Raw genomic sequence first — 20157 nt, 5'->3', positions numbered from 1 at the left:
CTTCGGTTGTGTAACAGAATTGAAATTCGTTATATATCCCTATTTTATCAGCTTGAAAAATAAGAAATGTACACTTCACAAATTAAAATGATATTCCCTTGTTTTAGATAAATGAGATGTAATGATGCATCTACATAGGATTTTGCTTTGATTTAAACAAAATTTTAAAAGAACAATCTACACAAAAAGACGAATGATAATTTTACTGTGAAGTACAGAAGATACAATAAACTGGGGCATTACACACAACTCCTTATAGATTAGGTTAACATTGGATTACATGCTAATGAATGAACAATCTCATTTTTTTCTTTTCCTATATAATTTTCATATTCATTACCAACTTTGAGGTCGGACAAGGCCTCCTCCTACCACCTTTATCTTGGTACTGAAAAAGCCAATAATTACCTTGTCCCACCTCCTCAGCCCACCTGTGCTGAATAGTGCCCAAAAAAGGGTGGTCCCATTTGAGAAGTCGTATTTAAAGGGGAATTACCTTGCAGGGACTCTGACTGCTTCTGGATTGAATAAAAGTTATTCGGAATATTCTAGTTTGTTTTGGGCTAGCAACTGCTCTGTTTCTGCTTTCTGCAGTCTAACCACAGAAAGAACTGCTGTTCATCGCAAAACTCTAAAAACCTTTTTTTTCTAGAAAAAGTCCTTTACTTCTAAAAATGTTATCTTTGTAGACAAGTCTGCAGTAGGGAAAAGAAGTGGATGGTGGGTCCCAGCAGTGCTCTGTTCTCTCTTCTTCTGCTTTCACATTTCTATATCTGAGTAATCACATCCACCAATATCATTCCACAACCATTTACACTATTTGCAGCTCTCATGCACATCACTTTCCTTTTGATCAAACAGGAACCTCAGCAACCAGTAACAAAGACATGTTACTTAAAGGGAAACTAAGGTGGGTTTATGGAGTTATTAATAGCTATATTCTGGTCACTGCCTGTGTGAAAACTCTTCATTTGTGATACCTGCAAGGCAGTCTGTCCTTAAAATTCTTCAGTTGTAACAGTTTTTCCAGTCTTAACCAGACCCAGAATTATTAAAGTGGGATTCCTTCACTAGTATGATGTTAGATTGAATATTTTCTCATAAAGATGAAACTACTTTGTCAAGGGATATATTCTTCATAGGGATACCATATATTGAAAGAAACAAAGTATATTAGAAGGAAAATTAACACAGAGGGAATGCTTTCATGTATTTATTTTAAAACATTGTTCTGTATGTATCTGCATTATTCTACATAGTTATCTGTTTGAATATTTTGAAGAATGAGATTAAATTCAAATGCTCTGATGAGTAATATCTCCTCATATTTGTCTAGAACTTTAATTTTATTGAATAGCAAGAGTGATGAAAGTGTTTTCCATAATAATAACAATGACAAGGGCCTTATGATGAACTACAATTAACTCAGTGATTCATCAGTTAGCAGCAAAAATTTCAATGCATCCTGACATTTACAGCATTTGGCTGTGATTAACAGTCTTTGAAATGTCACAGAATTTTATTTAATTGGCTATGATTTTTTTTAAAGGTAATCACTTCAAAGATCACATTTGTCACCAAAAGAGATAATTGCACTTATCACATGACATAGTAGGTGCCTAACCACTGTCCCAGGCACTTGTGTATTCTTATACTGTAAAATGAACACATGTAAACTGATGATTGGAAGGAATTTGGAAGTGGATTTTTATATGTGCTCTTCAAAGACATCAGTAGCAACCATCTTCAAGTTTTAACAACCTTGGCAAATACTGGAAAGTAATTGCAAGACAAAATTAACCAAGTTTAATTAGTATACCCCCTGAACCATTCTAAAATCCAATCAGAATCTTAATAGACTATTTGTATAAAACGAAGCTTTCTCTTTTTTTTCCTCCTCTGTTTTTATTTTTCTCCTTTACCCCTTCTGTATGTGTTTGTTGTTGTTTTGTGTGTGTGTGTTTTGTTTTTCTGGTGGCGGTGGGTTGTTTTGGGGTTTTGGTTGGTCAGTTTGGCTTTATTGCTGGGTTGTGAGGTTTTTTTGTGAGGCTGGGGTGGGTGTTTGTTTTGTGGGGTTTTTTTTAGATGAGACATCCTTAGCTAACGTATAATTCACAAGAATGGCACATAAAGGTCACATACTATAGACAAAGTGGAAAATGGTTAGCTGTACTCTTTTAAGGAGAGACATTAAGTAGCTTTTTTCTGGCCTAGAGTGCTTAACAGAAGCTCCCAGAGACTTTGTCAACAGGACTGTATATAATGGAAAATATTTTTATGCTGCCAATTTAGTAGGTATATATGTATGAACACTTCAAGCTATTATACTCCCTTTTATAGTATAAATACAAACAGTCATTACTCCACCTTGAATAGATCTGAACACACATGTAAGTGTGATCGATCATAAACTTATAAATCAAAAGACTATAACTCGTCATAGGTTTCATTCAGTACATGGGATGTCAGTTCCCTTCATTCTCAAATCCATCACTTTATCTAATGAGATTTTTATACCACATTCATCATTATAACTTCAGTTGGCTCACAGATTTTAAAACAAAACAAAAAAAATCTCATCTCACATCTTCTTGATCAATGTTTGTAGTTTTTCTTTTTTTTTCCAGTTTACACAGATTTAGAAGACCAGTATAGAACACCTCTTATATTGAGGCTGGTTGCTATTTACTGTTGTCTGTTTCCTAAGACTATATTCAGTGCCCATAATGGAGTTCTTAATACAGAAAACAAGAAGGAGGTGGAAAAGGAAAGGGATCACAAGGAAGAAAAAAATAAAAAAGAATATGCTTGTTGTATTTATGACCAAAATATTTATTTGCAGAACAGCCCTGCTAAATGTGAGTGACAATGATAAAGTTTCTAAAAGCATCAGTTGGCATAGTTCAATCTTTACTTGATCTTCTGTTAATTCATGAGCTGGGACTAGTTTGTCTGTATTCTTAAAATCCAATCAAGGTCAGTTAGGATACATACTAATTCAAAGGTATGTGATTTTTAAGAAATAGGATCTATTAAGGCTAGATAAGCTGAAAAACAGATGGCCCAGGAAATGTTAAGCAAAGAGAAACTAAACTGTCTTCACAACACGAAGAAAACTCAAATCAGAATATGCCTCAATTGCCTCTGTATTAAAAGTAAAAATGTACTTGTTCAACAGATATTATTTTAATGACATCACATTTCTTAACAAGTTCTAATTCATTATCCTAAAATTGACAGTAACTTCTAAATTGCAAGCAAGGTGTCTGCAGTGGAAATCTGAAAAGCATTAACTTACTTCATTGAGCATGTTGAAAGCTTCATTTAAAGCAATGTCCAGCATCCCAATTCCTTTTGCAAAAAGTTTGTCAAGGTGTTCCCTGAAATGCTGAAACACAAACAAGGAGGTTTTATTTGTCAGTATATTGTTTTGACATACACGCTGATATCGATGATTAAGGATTTCTGAGCTCTTCTTTAGACCTACTTCTTAAGCTTAAATGACTGATTTATAAACACTAATTCATAAACCAAAGTAATTCATGATTTATCCTCTTTGACTCTTGAAGTAACACTAAACTAAGGATGTATTAGAACAATAATAATGCAAAGGTAACAGAAGATATGTTTTTGCCTTGTTATTAAATCAAACAATTTTATTTCGGTTGTTTTTTGTTTGTGGTTTTTTGTTTGGTTTGGTTTGTTTAGTTTGCTATTTAGGGATATCCGTATCTTCTTTACACTTCCTATAGCAATGTTTACATTATAACTATTCAGTTTCTAGGTTTTGGGGATCTGCTACTTATTAAAAATAATTCCTTCTGAAATTTATCTTTGAGATTCTATTTTTTGTTACAATATCTTCCTGAAAAGATGGCAGACCCTAATCATTAGGGCATTGTAGTTTAAATGTATTTTTTACAAGTAATAATAAATATAAAAATGAATACAAAATAAATGCATCAACCACTTGTTTTTCTGTATGTAACTTGTCATTTCACAGTATCTCTGAAATTTAGGTCCAAGTTGATCAAAAGGCACATCAGCATATTCTTAACTTCAACTAAAGCATCCTGGAAATTGAGAGTGGCAACGGAAAGACGGCAGATTCCCAGACAAGGGCTACTTCATCTGCCAGCAGCACAACACAGTGTGTTTTCTGTACTGTTTTGCAAAACACAATAACTGACCAACAATCAGATTCAGAGATTACTGACTTTAGTATTCAGGGTGACCTGAATATACGTGGCCATCAGTTCATATACAAAAAGATTTACTATAGCACAGGACTGTTACATTCACTAAAGCTATTCAGAAACTCAGAAAACATGTCCATTTTTCAAGAAATACATGAAGTTCATGTGAATTTAATAATGTTCACTGGAATTCTAAAATATATCACATTTATAAAATTCTCCCAGAAACATCTTAACAAAAACAGTTTTACATATAGCTAATATTTTTAAACAGAAAGTGTTGTTAATAGTTGAAAATATGGAAAGGATTTTCCTATTGTTTCATCAAAAACAATTTTGTAACTTCAAAGTTATAGGTTAACTAGATGTTTTAAAGCAGCAGCCCTATGCTGACAGCCCATCTCTCCCAGATACATGGAACAGGGTTAGTTTACAGTTACCACAGATGCTTCCTCACTAACACAGGGGATTCACCCTGAAACAAAGGAGTTATCTGAAAACTGATAAAGCTCAAATTTTTGTTTTGGAAATAAGTTTCTAATTTTACCTTTTCATAAATCAGGTATGTTAAAATAAATACTTATTATGAATCATATTTCTTTTTGGAAGACATTACTGCTTCATAATAAGAGCTATTTTGGCATTAAAAACACACTAGCTTATAAAAAAATCTCTGAACAATTCAGAGAGAAGTACCATGAAATTTTTATTACAATGCATATACATTATCAAGTATGAACATATAGCATAAACATATTACCCAAAATTACTAGTAAACAGTATAATGTCTAGTCTATAATTCATTTCACATGATCTGTCAGAACAAATATTTTTTTTGCCATAGCACTATATGTATATATACACACAGATTCCGAAATATACACTGTTGAGATATGAAGAAATACAATAGTGACACTTTGATACAAAACCAGTAAAAATGTTAAAAATCTATTTCATGCACTATGAATTTTAACATATCAATATTTCTTGCCTACAGGCTTCAGAGTGAACAGATGCTACAAGGTGATTCTGCAAAAGGATTAAATAACTAAAATGCATGTGTGGTTTGGTCTTTCTTTGACTGGAGGGAGTTTATAGTGGGGGGTTTTTATTTGCTTTTTTTTTAAACCAACTCTATTATCTGCCTTCATTTTTTTTTTGAAAATTCAGCAGTCCGTATGTTGACTGGAAAAATCACACAACAACATGCACATTTTCATTTCACTGTTTCCTTTCTAATCATACCAAATGCCCTGGATGTGTGGCATTAATTGGATCCATGCAAAAATAAATCACATTTCATTTTAGAGGCAGAACAAAGAATAGCTTCCTCAGATTGTTCACTCTACATCTAGCTGAGGCTGTTTATTATTAAACAACCAGAATGTACTGTTGAACTTATAAAGAGGCTTTTTTTTTCCCCTCTTAAAGAGTGCTACCTTAGTCTGACTTCAGAGGGCACACTATTGACACAACTGTTATCTCTCATGCTGTTGTTCTAAGGAAAATTTATTAGAAAAAAGTCCAAATCTGCACACACTCATTTTTTCCTATTGCACATGTGCAGTCAGTACTGCTTGCCCTGTCAGTCACACTACAGTGCCCCCTTTATTACTGGGCAAAGGCATTTTTACAAGCATTGTATACTTTTTGTATGAGAAAACCAAAGCTTAAAAAAAGTACATCTCTCAAAATTTTTGTATAGCCTGCCCACACATGTCTCCAACTGCCACTAAATAATTTTATCCTTTACAAAAGCACTACAAAGCAGAAAAGTATATTTCAAGCCTACTAGTAGTGAAAAAGTGTCAGGGCTGGACATTAAGCACCAAAAAAAAAAAAAATCAAACAGCTCAATTCCACTTTCCATAACTTTGAGAAACCAGATGCCAGAAGCAGGAGTCCCTGACTCTTAATGATTCAAAAAAGCATCTTTTAATATTTTCATCTTAAACAGCTCTTTTTAGTAATAAACTGCACAAGAAATAATACCAGTTCTTTTCAGCTTCTCTTCACTGTCCTGTTAGAGCCCTTGTAGACTAATATCCAAATTTCCTAGAGTTTGAACCAGATATCTGTCCAACTCCATGCACAGACATTCACATGCAACTGTATGCCTAATTTCCAGCTGCAATTACTGGCATGTGTAATATCTAATTGTGGACTCAAATACCTAATTGACATGCATAATCTTGGTAATTCTGAATGCAAATTAGGCACACAATTATGACAATCAGACTCTGATGTCTGATTGCAAAATTATAGGGCAAGAGCTCAACAGGAGAAGTTATGTCTTATGACAGTGAAGAAGCATAGATGTCTTCAGCTGCAGAGGTATCGATGATCCATTTAGAAGTGACTGAAACACATGAGCTGAAGAGTATGAGGATACAAATCCAGTTGTGCATGTCAACCAGGAAAAGGTCTTTGATACATACACACAGGTTCAACCTAGAACATCAGCCATGTTACACTTGGTCTTATACCCTTGCATGCTTGCTGGTTTTGTCTGTTTATAAACACTATCCACTGACAAAAAGCAGAAAATCCCAATGATCCTAACATCTGAGAAAAGACCACCTATGCAAATCACAAAAGTTCTCTCTTTTTAAACTGTGCGAACTTTGTTAGGATCCTCTAAGTCAGAAACAAACCAACAAATCTATTTGATGGACCCAGAATCGGGAAATAGCTTCTTGTCCTAGGAATAGTTACAAACATGCCTATTTTGAAGAACAATAAGATACACTGACACTGTTTATCCAAAGAGCAAAAATAATATTCACAAGCCCATCTCTGCTTAAAAATCAGGTGGCCCAATTTGACTTGGACTATTATACAATTTAAATGAGGAGGAACATAGAGAGATTTTAATAGTCTTCATATTCTATGCTTCATGGAATGGTTAAAGAGAATATTAAAATCACACCATTGTTGCATATGACTGGTATAATTATACAAGAGGATAAATTTATAGCCATTTATCATGATTGAACTTGGAGTCTCTCTTATAATAAGATTATTGAAAGTGTTTTTTGGTACACCCAGATGTATTCACCTTTTCTAGACTCACAGCTCAATCAGCAATTGTAGGGATTTTGGACCATATGTGGTTAGATAAATGCATTAAATTTTCAGTCTTCAGCGATTAGGGTAATATTGTCTGGCAAAATATGACAGCAAGTCATATTTCAGTTACTTCTTTTTAAAATTACCTTCTTTTTAGTTATTAGGGTTTAATACTTAATAAACTTAAATAATTCCAGTTAAGTAATTTATTTCAAAAAATCCATGTTTCAGAGATGACACATGATTTTGCAAAGATTCAGAGCACTTTTTCATTATTTGGAACATAGAAGAATTTAGTGAAGTAGAGGAGGCAATCTGAATGCAGGTGAATATCTGATGCTCCTTTCCTAATTTCCGGTCATTGCAGGCAATTTAAAATCTCTTTTGAGATGATGGCCAGAAAACTGTGGAAACTGAATTTTTCCTTCGTAGTAGAAGCTCTCAACTTTGTAGCCAAAATGACACACTGGTTTGTCTAGTCCATAGTAAAGCTGAATAATAATTTATTGATATGGAGGCAATTCTGAAGAAATTCTAGGGTGTCTCATTTTATTGATCTCTTATCTCACAGGCTGTTCTAATGGCTTTTCCAGGTCAACTTTCTGCAGTTATAAAAGCTGACTGGTACCTATCATCACAACAAAATGACAAATTTTTACCTTCTCAAAATGAACAGAACCTGATCACACTCCTAAAAAGTGAGAGAGACCCCTGTTTCTGCACTACAGTCAGGAAAGTTTTTGGCCTCCATTACACTACTATGTGGACACTCTATAATCTTCATGGTTTTACCTTTTTTAAACAAGAAAAAAAAAAGAGACAAAAGTACAGCCCTCTTCATTCAAGATCTGGGGAACAAACACATCTGAAAGCAAGTAATGATACAATAAAGCAGAGAACTGAGTTCCAGTTCTCAAATGCCAGGTAAGTGCTATAACAACAATGCCATCTCAGACATATACAAAAAAGAACAAAGGTGTTGGCTAACGTAAACGTTGAAGTCTGGCATTCATATTTTTGTGTAACTTTTTTGGCCAAGGCAAATGTGCAGAATTTCACTGATGGATTTTTCCATAACATCATGACAAAGTTCACTGCAACAGTTGCATGCTTGGCTCAAGTTTTAATTGGCACACAGTCTACAAGACTTCACAGGCTGTTTTAATGCATCTTAACATGAGGACACCCCCTAAAGTCTCACAAATAGAGATACATCACCCAATAAGTTCAGCTTGCTATGGCTTATAGGCGATCCTTTTTCAGGAAGACCTGAAAACTTGTTTGCCTTTATATCATATTTCTCTACCATTGACAAGATGGAAGTACACTGGCAGTGAGTTTACTGTTGTAAAATTCTGTCTAAATCAAGTCCTCATCTCTTATTTCTTATCTTCCTACTTAACTAGATAAAGCAGCTTCTCAGCTTCTTTTTTCTCTCTCTCTTTTTTTTTTTTTTTAATTTTAGGGCTTTCGAATTAGCTATGTCCAACTTCCCATTTACACAAAGTTTTCAGCATCTTTATTACAACGAACAAAGTTTTTATTTCATTCTTATTAAGGGAATATGCTACACAGTAGCATCAGTAACCTGTACAGATACATTTTAATACATTTTACTTGTGATTACCAAAAATATGGTACCATTTATGATGAGTAGGTATAACCAGATTATATGGGGTTACAGCACCATGGATTTAAGCCTAAGCATATGTGAATAAAGCACTTTCCACTGATTCCAAAGAGGAAAGTTACAGTTCATAACTCATATATGCAGCAGAATTTGTACAGTTGCACTGCAAAATTCTGATATTTGCTATTAATTTTCTGATGAGGGTGAGCTTCCTACAGAAAATCATTGTTAATGTGTTCAACATTCCAAATTTCTCTGGCAGTTTTAAGGCAAAGTCTTTGCTACTTATAGTATATCACCAGCTTCTATGCATGGTGTAACTCCGAACGTTCTTGAGAAATACTTGGCAAAGATTTATCAGATTTGTGAGGATGAACTACATCAGCATATAAATCAGTGGAAAACAAACAAACAAACAAAAAAAGAAGGCACATGTCTGATGTGTGAGAGTGATGTTGACTGATGTGTCACAGGGAAGTTTACCCACATATACTATCAGCTGATAAATACGTGTTCACATCTGCAAAATGCATTTAAGCATCATTCTGTCTGAAGTCCATAGCCAGGACAATTACAGGTTAGCTTCCTGGTGATGATTATCTAACCACTTGTGTTCCCTACCATGTTGTGTTGGTAGACTGGATTTTTTTCAGCAAAGCAACCTTGAAAACAATGCTGAAAAAATATCTCAAGATTCAATATACCCAGATTAAAAACAAATTCTTGGTAAGTAAATTAGTTGCCTGGGGCTGCAATAGAAAACTTCAGACCAAATTTCAGTGGTCTGGGGCTAGCTGAAAGCTTGGTGGTCTATGGCTAGCCAGTTAAAATGAAAATACATATTTCAGTGAGACTGTATATTTTTTGTTTTTTTAATGGCTAAGAAATGCGATCAACCATCTTTTTTGGAGATCTGACAGAGATCGATAAATATACACCTAAGTAATTTGCTTAAATAAAATTCAATATGCAAAATTTATATTTACCAACCTCTTATTGGAAATTTCACTCATCTTCATTTCTGAATCAGTTTTCTGGTTATTTAATTTCTGGTAATTGCATACAAAAATAAAAGCTCATTGGAAGTTATACACTATATCTGTCTATTTTTGTCATTCTAATTTACACAGGGGTAAGTTCTTGATTTAGTTTGGACTTACAGTGCCTATCTGTGCATCTAGAAGATGATATATTTCATCTGGAAACATTTACAGAGAAATGTCTTCAACCCATATATAGTACATTAAAACAACATATAAAAGAGGAATGGATATTGTAATATTGTTACTTTAAATCTGGAGTTATATTAAATCAGATTGTCATCCGAGTCCTTTGGGGTAGGTAAATTGTAACATGGAGTTTCTCAAAGATGAAAACCTCTTGGCCCAAGAAAAGTAGTATTAAAATAGGCAGTTCCACATGTTTGTAATTTGTGGAGAAAGTGCAGACGGTGACAGAATAGTGTCTGAACTATTTCCCACTCTTTTTTAAATTTGTGTATAGCAAATTGATACACTTCAAGGTAGCAGCTGTTTAATGCTAATGCCAAATTATAAATTAGTCTGGTAAAATTCAAATATATGTTACACATTTTATATTACTAAACCACATTTAGAATCACAGATTCATTTCAACCTCATTTATGCTACCCAATGTAATTATAGATTTAATCTTCGTGATGAACGAAACTTGAAGCAAGTTTTGCAAATCAGGGACAGCTTACAACATCCTGAGAATGTCTCCACATATCCAAACTGAACCTCCAATGCAGGTAAGTGCCAACACAAAAATTTTAAGACAAATGCTAGGCTATGAAAAATTCTAAAAATAAGTGAATGCAACTTGATACCTGACATACCACCTGTAAATTAAAATTACTCTTAAAAAAATATCATATTCTCCTATTGTAAAATGAAAGCAGAAACAGTATATGTTGGAAGAAGTCTCATACTGGGATGCCTACTTTGTATCTTAGTAAAACTGCTGGCACATAAATTAACACCAGTCACATCACTCTTATTTTGGCCTTTCAGTACTTAAAAGGGTCCTATGAGAAAGATGGCAGGGTCTGTTAGGGTAGGGCAAGGGGCAATGGTTTTAAACTAAAAGAGGGGAGATTCAGGCTAGACATGAGGAAGACATTTTTTACAAGGAGAGTGGTAAAATACTTGCCCAGAGAGGTGGTGGATGCTTCATCCCTGGAGACATCCCAGCCCAGGCTGGATGGGGCTCTGAGCAACCTGAGCTGGTTGAAGATGTCCCTGCTCATGGCAGGGGTTGGACTGGATCAGCTTTGAAGGTCCAAACTGTTCTATGATTCTATGATATCTGAAGTTGTCTTTTATAAAAACACAGGCCAAACTTGATTCAATAATGTTTCTCAAAAGGAGTGTTCTGAAGTTTCATCAGACAACTTCACGGTACAGTTAGATGCTCATTGCTTGGAAAGTTACACTTAACATAAGCTTTTACAGAACCAACAATTTTGCTGGGGGAAAAAAAAAAAACCAAAAGCCAATCAACCAAACTTGATCAAGACTCGTAGAAATTATTTCCTCCTTATAGGCTATTGCTAGCAGTAGAAAGTAAAATGAAGATTTACAATTCAAGACTGCATTACTGTTCTTGAAGCTGGCAGGGAACAGGTTTAGATGCTTAGAATCATCATTCAACGTATCCTGACTCTTTCTTAAAGAAAAGCAGGTTACTTGATCAACATGTTGGAGATTCAGAGCTGAAAACCTGTTTACTCCAATCTTCATTCCCTTCCCACAACAAAAATGCATTAATATGTTTAATGTTTAAACGCTTAATTATATTAAAATTATTTGATGTCCTTTAAGAATCTACTGTAATGCACCAGACATACTTATTAGTGCTTAAATCAAAGAAGGAGTGATCTTCATCAAATCACGCCCAGAGGTATGATGAGGCTTCTGAAACAAAGAAACAAACATTCCTGCCTTCACTATGCCAACTGCCATGAAATCTGTACCGATCTTCAAAACATGCATTTGAATAAGTTGAAAGTTGCAAAGGTAAAAGTACTTATGCAATTTTTTATTTTATTTTAAACTCCTCTCTTTTTTTTAACAAAACAATGTCAGACATAGAACGTTCAGCTAACTTGGCCTCCAATTTCATATAAATTAACAAATAAACCTATCTTGCCACCCCTTACTAAAATGGCTACAGGAACAGGGAAGTGATAACATAAAATGCAACCAGAATACAGACCGAACATTATAGAGGAAATAAATACAGCTTCATCAATAAAATGGGGTTGTCATTCAAAGAAAAATGCAACTTCCTTGCTCTATATTCACTTTGTACAGATTTAGTCTAGTGTCAGGCCCACATCCCACCTGAAAGAGAGAAAAAAGGAGGGAGGAGGGGTGGTATAGCAAAATGTGGGCTTTATATCATCTTTCCTGACACTTGGAACAGAAAATCAAGCCACATTACTCAAGGGGGAATGTCACCATAGAGTGGATAAGAGGGTTAACAATGCTTTAAATGCTTTTTCGTACTTTAATGAGTGCATTTTTTTTCTTCTAGGTAAGTAGTTCCCACACTGTCGTCCAGAAAATAACAGTAAGTGGTCTAGAGCCAACATGTGGAATTAACACTGTGTTTACAATACTGTTTCCCTCCCCACCCACCCATGAAAAGCCCACAAGAGTCACACTGTTTCATTGAGAAAATCTGTAAACCAGACAGCCTTTTTTTTTTTTTTGTTACCCCCCAGACTAATTGGATTTTATGAAAGTCTGGTTCTTTGGAAGCCTGTTGCATTCCCTGTGCATTATGGAGAATTCCTGCAACCAATCTCTGAATGTCAAAAAAGCATGTTCATTTGCTACCCGGAATCCCATCAAATACTCCTCACCAACACCATTAAGAACACAAATTTCCCAGGCTGCTATAAGCCCTAAGGCTCAAGTAGTTTCCTGTATCCTACCAAATAAAACTCCTTATGCTCCATTCCCTGAAGATGCTCCCAGGTTTCATCTTACCTAGCCAGGCTGTGAATGGGAACAGAACGGGCCCTGGCTGCAGCACAACTGCCCGCAGCAGAAGACTTCTGCAGGCAGCAAATAAACTGGTTTACTTAGACCTGAGCCTTGGCCAGCCAGGCTTGTGCAGGAGGGGGATGAGCCCTTGTCCTGGCAGCAGGGAACTCTCTCAGCAGAAGCAAACACCACACTCTGCTCACCCCAGTAGCGGACTTGATCCCTCCCCAAGTCCAGCCCTGGTCCATCTGCCCCAAGTCAGTAAAATTTAACCCTATTTATTCTGCTGAGAAGCTGGTTTGCCCTTTAGCCCACTGAAAATAAGTGCAAATCATAAATACAGCCTAATCTTCTTTCTATTTCTTTGTTTTATTAATGTTCAGAGATGAAAGAAAACTTGATTCAATGACAGACGTTCAGCATGTGTAAGTGATATCCTCAGACCAGAAAGATTCTATTTGAAAACATCTGAGTCTTCTATTAAGACAGCAAAGTAGTTCTTCAATAAATACTTTCAAGACAAATGTAGACTGGAGTACCAATCCTGTGAAAGCAATTTTTATTTGGAGTTATTGAAACAGCTGCTTTCCTCATGAGATAAAAAGCTCCAGACAAACATCTCAAAGTAATTTCTTATCTCTGCTTTTAAGTACTGTGTTTATTTGCTACATGTGATGTCAGATGAACCCAGCAAGATGCAGTTAGCAAGAACTGGGGTGTGTGTCCATGTATGTTAGGGAGAGATTAATTTTTTTTAAGGGTCATTTACTGTGAGTTTTTTATGTTGGCACTTGTATTAGGGGCTATATTTATATGTGTGTATATATATAGATATATCTATTTAAAAAAAATATATATATATACTGCTGAAATGGTTGACGTTAAGGTTTACTCAGCATAAATACCTTAGTATAATAAAATTGGTTCTATGCACACTTCCAGTAACAAGTGCTGCATTAAGAAATACCTGTCCTTAGTAAGGTGAGGTGCATATATAGCAATATAAAAGAGTGGTACAGAGAACAGTTAAAAATTCAGTCCCTACAATCATCAGCAAGATACATCTCTTCTTTCCAAATACGGGAAAAGTATAGCAATATGAAATACCATCACAGCAATTTCTAATTGTTTCTGTTCAAAGTTTGCTAGCTAAAGAAAAAAACATCCCAAAATATTTTTAAATGCTTGCATTTATTTTGGTGCTAACAGGGCTTATATTGATAGTAACAGATGTGGTCATCCCTGTTCCCATTCAATTGAGAATATTTGGCGTTAAAAGACAAAATACAAATTTCTTGAAACAATATATAGTTACATCCTCAGACCTATGCTGGGGTCCCAAAAACCAGGTATGTGTATAAACATATAAACTGAATCAATAGCATATATTTAAAAACACTGCCTGTCAACTGCCTGCTCTACATTGCCAATACAGAAACTTACAATTATATGTTGATAATAGCTGTTTCAAAAAAAACAATAGTGTTTGTCATAATATTTTTCTTGTTTCTATTTGATCAATTAATAAACAAAAGAAAGGCTATTATTACCACTGAACACGCAAAAGACTATTTACTTAGTAAGACCAGTTGAGGAAATGTGATTTCATCTACTTTCATCTGATATTAACAACAGACACTTGACATTTACTCCAAAAAACACTGAGAGAAACCTGGTATATCCGTCAGACTCACTGAAATGAAACTAACAGCCCAAGTGACTGAATTCTTACAATGAGTTCCAAAAGACAACTAAATACTCCAACAGCTCTTGACCAATTTTGGAATGCGAATAGTAACAACACTGTAAGACATCTTTTTTCTATAGACATAGCTGAAGGAGTTAATTCAAGAGGAACTTTTTCAGGAAATTAAGTGAGTTTTTGATGAGGCACCCAGTTAATTTTCCTGTGCTGGTATATTCAAACCACACAGTATCAGGCCTTACAACAATACCAGACAATTCAGAAAGCTGTTTGTAACTGTGAATACAGAAGCATAATAATTAAATTACTTATTTAGGATTAAGTGGTTGTCCATCTTGACAGTCTTTATACTCTGATTTATACTTGGGACAGCGGCACTTTTGGGCCTTCCCGTGTTTAAGCAAATAAGTTATTAACTTCCTTACACAAACTAGAAAAATAGTAATAATAATAAATTCACAGAAACTAAGAAGCAAAGATTGACAAAGTCACAGTATATAAAAATACTTGGAACTATTACATGCTAGAGATGTCAAGTCTATTCTCTAGTTCTGGGCTTTGAAGGAAAGAACAGCAACTAACTCACCAATATGAACAACTATAAAAAAGGTCATATTTAGTCATTGTCTGAAATCTTGACCTTATTATTCAATTGATAGGCAAAATAAAGCACAAAATTATTCCAAAATTAAAAAAAAAAAAAAAAATCTAACCAACAATTATATTGAAGCTTACTCTGGAGAAAAAAAAAATATTACATTGTACTTAACTATTTTGAATAATAGAGCACTGTTCATAAAATCTGAGCATCATCTGGGTGGTCTAAAAACTTTTTGATCAATTACATTAAAATGAATCTGACATTAAGTACCATATGGGTGTATGGTAATCTGCATTTAGATCAGCTGCAGAGTGATGGAAACGTTAACAGTAGGATTAATTCCAGACAGTACATCTGGGCAATACACTTGAATCTTTAGTCTTAAGTCTAGAACTTGCACAGCTTTTGTATGGCTCATTAGATGCACCCATAATTAAGTGCTCTTTTAGAAAACTGCATCACAGTTCACAAACAAGGGCATGCAACGCTAAATGATTAGACACAATTCACATCATTCCACATAGTAACCAAAAGATATTTAGATAAGCTAAAAATCAACAGTAGAGAACATCAAGTACATTAAGAAAGCAGCCCATGAAGATTAATTCCTTTAGAATTTAGGTATGTATGGATGTAAAATGCAAAGAACTCATGTGAATAATACAATGGAGTGAAGTTCAGCATAATGAGATTAAATTTATTTTGTCTTAGTATACAGAAAAAAACCTAACACAGGCACACTTACAAGTGTACTTTCAGAGCTTCTTCAGGAAAAATTAACTACTGCACTGAATTTTAAGCACAAATCAGTGCTGAGATGAAATTTGTCTGATTTGTCTTTAGTAAAAAAAAAAAAAAAAAAAAAGAGAGAAGTACTGAAAGAAAGATGCAAGGCTGCTGCTGTCTCCAGCCATAAGCAAGACTCAGCGTAGGCAGAAAAGTCACTTTGAGAAGAGAGGAAGCTGTAGCGGGAAAGGAGTTCTATAATAACACAAGTGGCTTATTTTAACAGGCCTTTCCCTCTACAAGAAGCACAGGACTTTCCAAATGTCTTATTTCGTAATTTTACATGGCACAATCTTACCTTGCCCTTCTAAGAATTGTGATGGAGAAATGCTCACACAGAGCAACTGCATTTAGATAGGAGATAATAAACTAAACTTCAAGCTCCAAATTCATGCTGCATTCTCCCTTCAAATAAAACTTTTGCTTAAATCACTTTTTTTTTTTCCCAGAAAATTGCCAGCAGGATGAAATTAATTTGAACACTTTCACAGAACTTTCTTGAAGGCATGCATTATTATTTTGACACACCTGTTTGGAATGCTAATTTTTTTATTCACATAGTATTATATCTGTTTGCATTTGGTTTGAGATTTTTTTTCAATTTTAGTGTTAGTTTGATGGAAGAATACAATCTTTCCCTTGCTAATTTTGGTAGCAGAATGGTAGCTCAATTTAAAGCAACTGAAGCATTTTACTTAAAATAATTACTATAATTTATTAATGGTATATTTTTCCATTAAGTTTATTCAATCAAATTCACTTGGAGGTTATTTCTTTTTCTTCCTACTGAGTCACATAAGACTCCTTTGAAATGGCATAAGGAGAATAATTAATAAATTCTAATAATGGAATGCATTGTACTAGGAAAAGATCATTATGGCACATTTTTATGCACTGCATCCTATCTCTCTGCTATTCTGTTCCTTTCATTCCTTACCTCTTTGTTGGCTCTGTCTGCTTGAACTAATGTTCCATTCAAACATGGCTCTACATAGTGAAGTTCTTCATTATACTATAGAGAGAAATAAAAAGTATGATGAAAATTTAATTAAAAGCTTTGAGAGACACAATTTAATTTAATGATTTAGAATAACAGTGAAACATGCACATAAAACAAGAACAAAAGGATTCGGTTCATTTTTTAAAATTGTCTGTGGTATTTTTTCTTTTTACATGTTTCTTAATGTTTCAGAGGCTTATACTTTCAAAAAGAAGCATTTAATTGAATGGATGCCAACACTCACGTGGAGTTAATGGGTACTCTAGACACTAGCTGGCATAAATATCCTTCAGGTTTAAATCTGGATAGTATTAAGAGGTCATGTTTGATTCATCACAGTCACAACTTCCAATTCTTTGCTACATATAAAAAAGTCCTGACAAATATTTGAGGCATTGGGTAACATTTTGGAAGGTTAATTGTGGAACAACTACACCAAGAAGCCTGTTAGCTTGAATCAATCCTGGACATGACTGACAATAGTCAGAATGTCAGTCAACCAGAGTAGCTTATTATACACTGAATCATGAAGCTGTGACAGATCTTAAAGGAATTATATGCTTATCTTGCAATGTCTAAGTAAGTGGATAGCCCAGTCCTATTTTCAGAAGCATCTTAAGCAATGAAAGAAAGTCTCAGTTGCAATCAGTAGTAGATCTTGCAGTCATGGATGCTTAAATCTTGTAAACCTTTCAACACAGGTCAAATCAATACACAATTACCTTGAGAAAGTCAACACTTCTGGTAGAGAAACAATTTTAACTTAATTCCTCCTCTCATTAATATAATATACTTTAGAAGTTATCTCAGATCAAACTATAAGGCCTTTGCATTTAGGCTCTAATCAGTTTCACACTTTCATAGGCATTAAATGTATCAGAACAACAAAACAACAAGATACAACACGTTAAGTAAAAAATAATCCAGAAAAACATTTCATTAGATTAATGTACGCACCTACTCCCTTCATCCTGTGCCTCAGTGGGAATACAGAAAGCCTTACAATGACTCATTACAGAACACTGCTTGGACAAGGTTCTCTGTCACTGCCAATTCTCACCAGCTGTGTCTGTCTGTAGCTTTGATTTTTTTCTACTCTCTTCAAATTAACATCACTCCTTTCTCTACACATATGTCTACCCATAGACCCCTCCAACCTGTTCCACTTTGGATACTTGTCATCATTCATTTTAACAGTGCACTGGTCACCACACTCATTAATTACATAATTACTGTTTGCATAGGGGAGAGTGTTTAATTTTAGCAGCATCAAGTTATTCTTGAGGCATTGTGCTAGACTCAGCCCTCAGCTATAAGGAAATATAAACCTACAGCAACTCCACTTACTATTGCTGGTTGTATAGACTGTTTACATCAGCAACAACATAGTAATTGGTTGGTTGTATAAAAATAAACATAAAATTTCCACAATTTCTGCAGCAGATTAACACGCTTCCCTAATTATTTCATTCCCAATAATGTTATTCCAATATATGAGAGCCTGTGGACATGTTTACTGCTCCAAAAGTATTACAAAAAACAAGGCTAAGATTTCTGGAATGCTTCAGAGTCACTGGAAATCTCTTGTGTGCATCTCTGTGTCATAACCATCTATTGATCTGATAAATGATGTACTTTCCCCTGTAGTTTCCTTCTTCAAACTGCTTTCCAATCTTTCTTCTGACAGTCACTGCAAAATAATAATGTCAAATCTACACAACTTCTCTTATTATAGGCCAAAGTCAAGACCACATTCCATTTTACTGTAAAAAAATTTTGAAAATCTGTAGCAGGCAGCAACACACCACACACCAGCCCTTATTCTCAAGATTTTTTCTACCTTCACAGTTTTTTTCAGTATGTTCTTTAAGCAATACACTTTCCAGTCAGGCATGTTATTTGCTTTATTTCTGTAGCTGTCATTGGAAACTATATTAACATACATACTTTTCTTTATATGATACCAAGCACAGTGTCTGTAATTAGCAAATGTGCAATAAAATACTAAAGTCTACCTGTGTCCCAGTCATGGTCTCAGTTTCAAACATCTGTTTGTAAGCAGACTCAGAATTTCCTAATGCTATAGTAGTATCACTTTTCTTCTTTCCAGGCTTATCACCACCACCAAATAGATGAAACAACCTCCTAGTCTATCAGACCTTGCATATAAGTAGCATAATTTTGGTCCATTCGATTTCTATAAGATTTATTTTAACTACTCTTCTAAGTAACTCTCTTTACAGGCTGTTCCCACAGACATGATCATTCATCACAGAACCTGATCATTCAGGCAGGCTGAAGAAGTTTATCCATAATCTATTCTGTACTCCAAAGACTCCAAAGAAGAGACTACACAGAAACAATTTATAATGGAAAATTCTACATGTTAAAAACAGGTAACTATACTGCTGTGCTTTGAATTAACAAATACATTTATTCTAATGGATTTTGTTAAAATGGTGTGACTAAAGCACTAAAAGTAATTTAAAATTCTTGGCTCAGTTAATATTTTGTTAATTTAATGTAGAGTTTACATTTTTATAAAAGTATTTTAAAAATTTCAGCATTCGGCAAAATTAGTACTCATTTTATGATAATAGTTAATTTAATGCATGACTTAGAATTATACATCAAAGTGAATTGGAAAAATATGCCTTTTGTCATGTTGTTGCAGGCACCTCTATTCATGCATCAGTGAACTGACCTTAAATTTTAACACAGGCAGCACAAAATAGCTCTTGTATTTCAACAATTTTTTTCAATTCAATCATCTAGTCCATCAATTGCAAATAGATTTTGCAATGATCTACCCATGAAAGCTAAAAGCATTTTTTTTAATTATCCTTTTATGTTTAGTCTCTGGAAATACCTGCACTGAATTCTGCTTACTGCCATATACACATATAAAGTTAGAAGTATGTTTCATGAAAAATCAAATGGATACAAAACAACCCGGTTTTTAACTGTTAGTATGTAGTGACCATAATTCCTAGTGCAGTTAATGAGAATCCTAAATGACTTTTTGTGTGTGGAATACTGGAACATATATTAATAACAACTACCTGAAATGCAAAGTTTTTAAAACTTTTTGTACAGTGAAATATTGTAAAGGGAGAATAAAAAACTACCAGAGTTGATGACCACAAATTTTGCACAA

At 34.4% G+C, this 20157-nt stretch overlaps 1 protein-coding gene across 1 annotated transcript in view; it reads right to left on the bottom strand.

Annotated features, from left to right (window-relative positions):
* The window catches only part of CACNA2D3 (calcium voltage-gated channel auxiliary subunit alpha2delta 3), a gene marked incomplete at its 5' end in the record, with an annotated part of 422930 nt that overhangs the window by 210790 nt on the left and 191983 nt on the right, over positions 1–20157 (bottom strand). The window contains 2 exons of the mRNA XM_080350552.1: positions 3299–3388; positions 16938–17012. Of these exons, the coding sequence (XP_080206678.1) occupies positions 3299–3388; positions 16938–17012 (165 nt within the window). The remainder of the gene's footprint in view (positions 1–3298; positions 3389–16937; positions 17013–20157) is intronic.

This window comes from Nesoenas mayeri, assembly GCF_963082525.1.
Source record: "Nesoenas mayeri genome assembly, chromosome: 10".
Taxonomy (NCBI): Eukaryota; Metazoa; Chordata; class Aves; order Columbiformes; family Columbidae; genus Nesoenas; species Nesoenas mayeri.
This window is presented reverse-complemented; position numbering and strand designations above follow the sequence as displayed.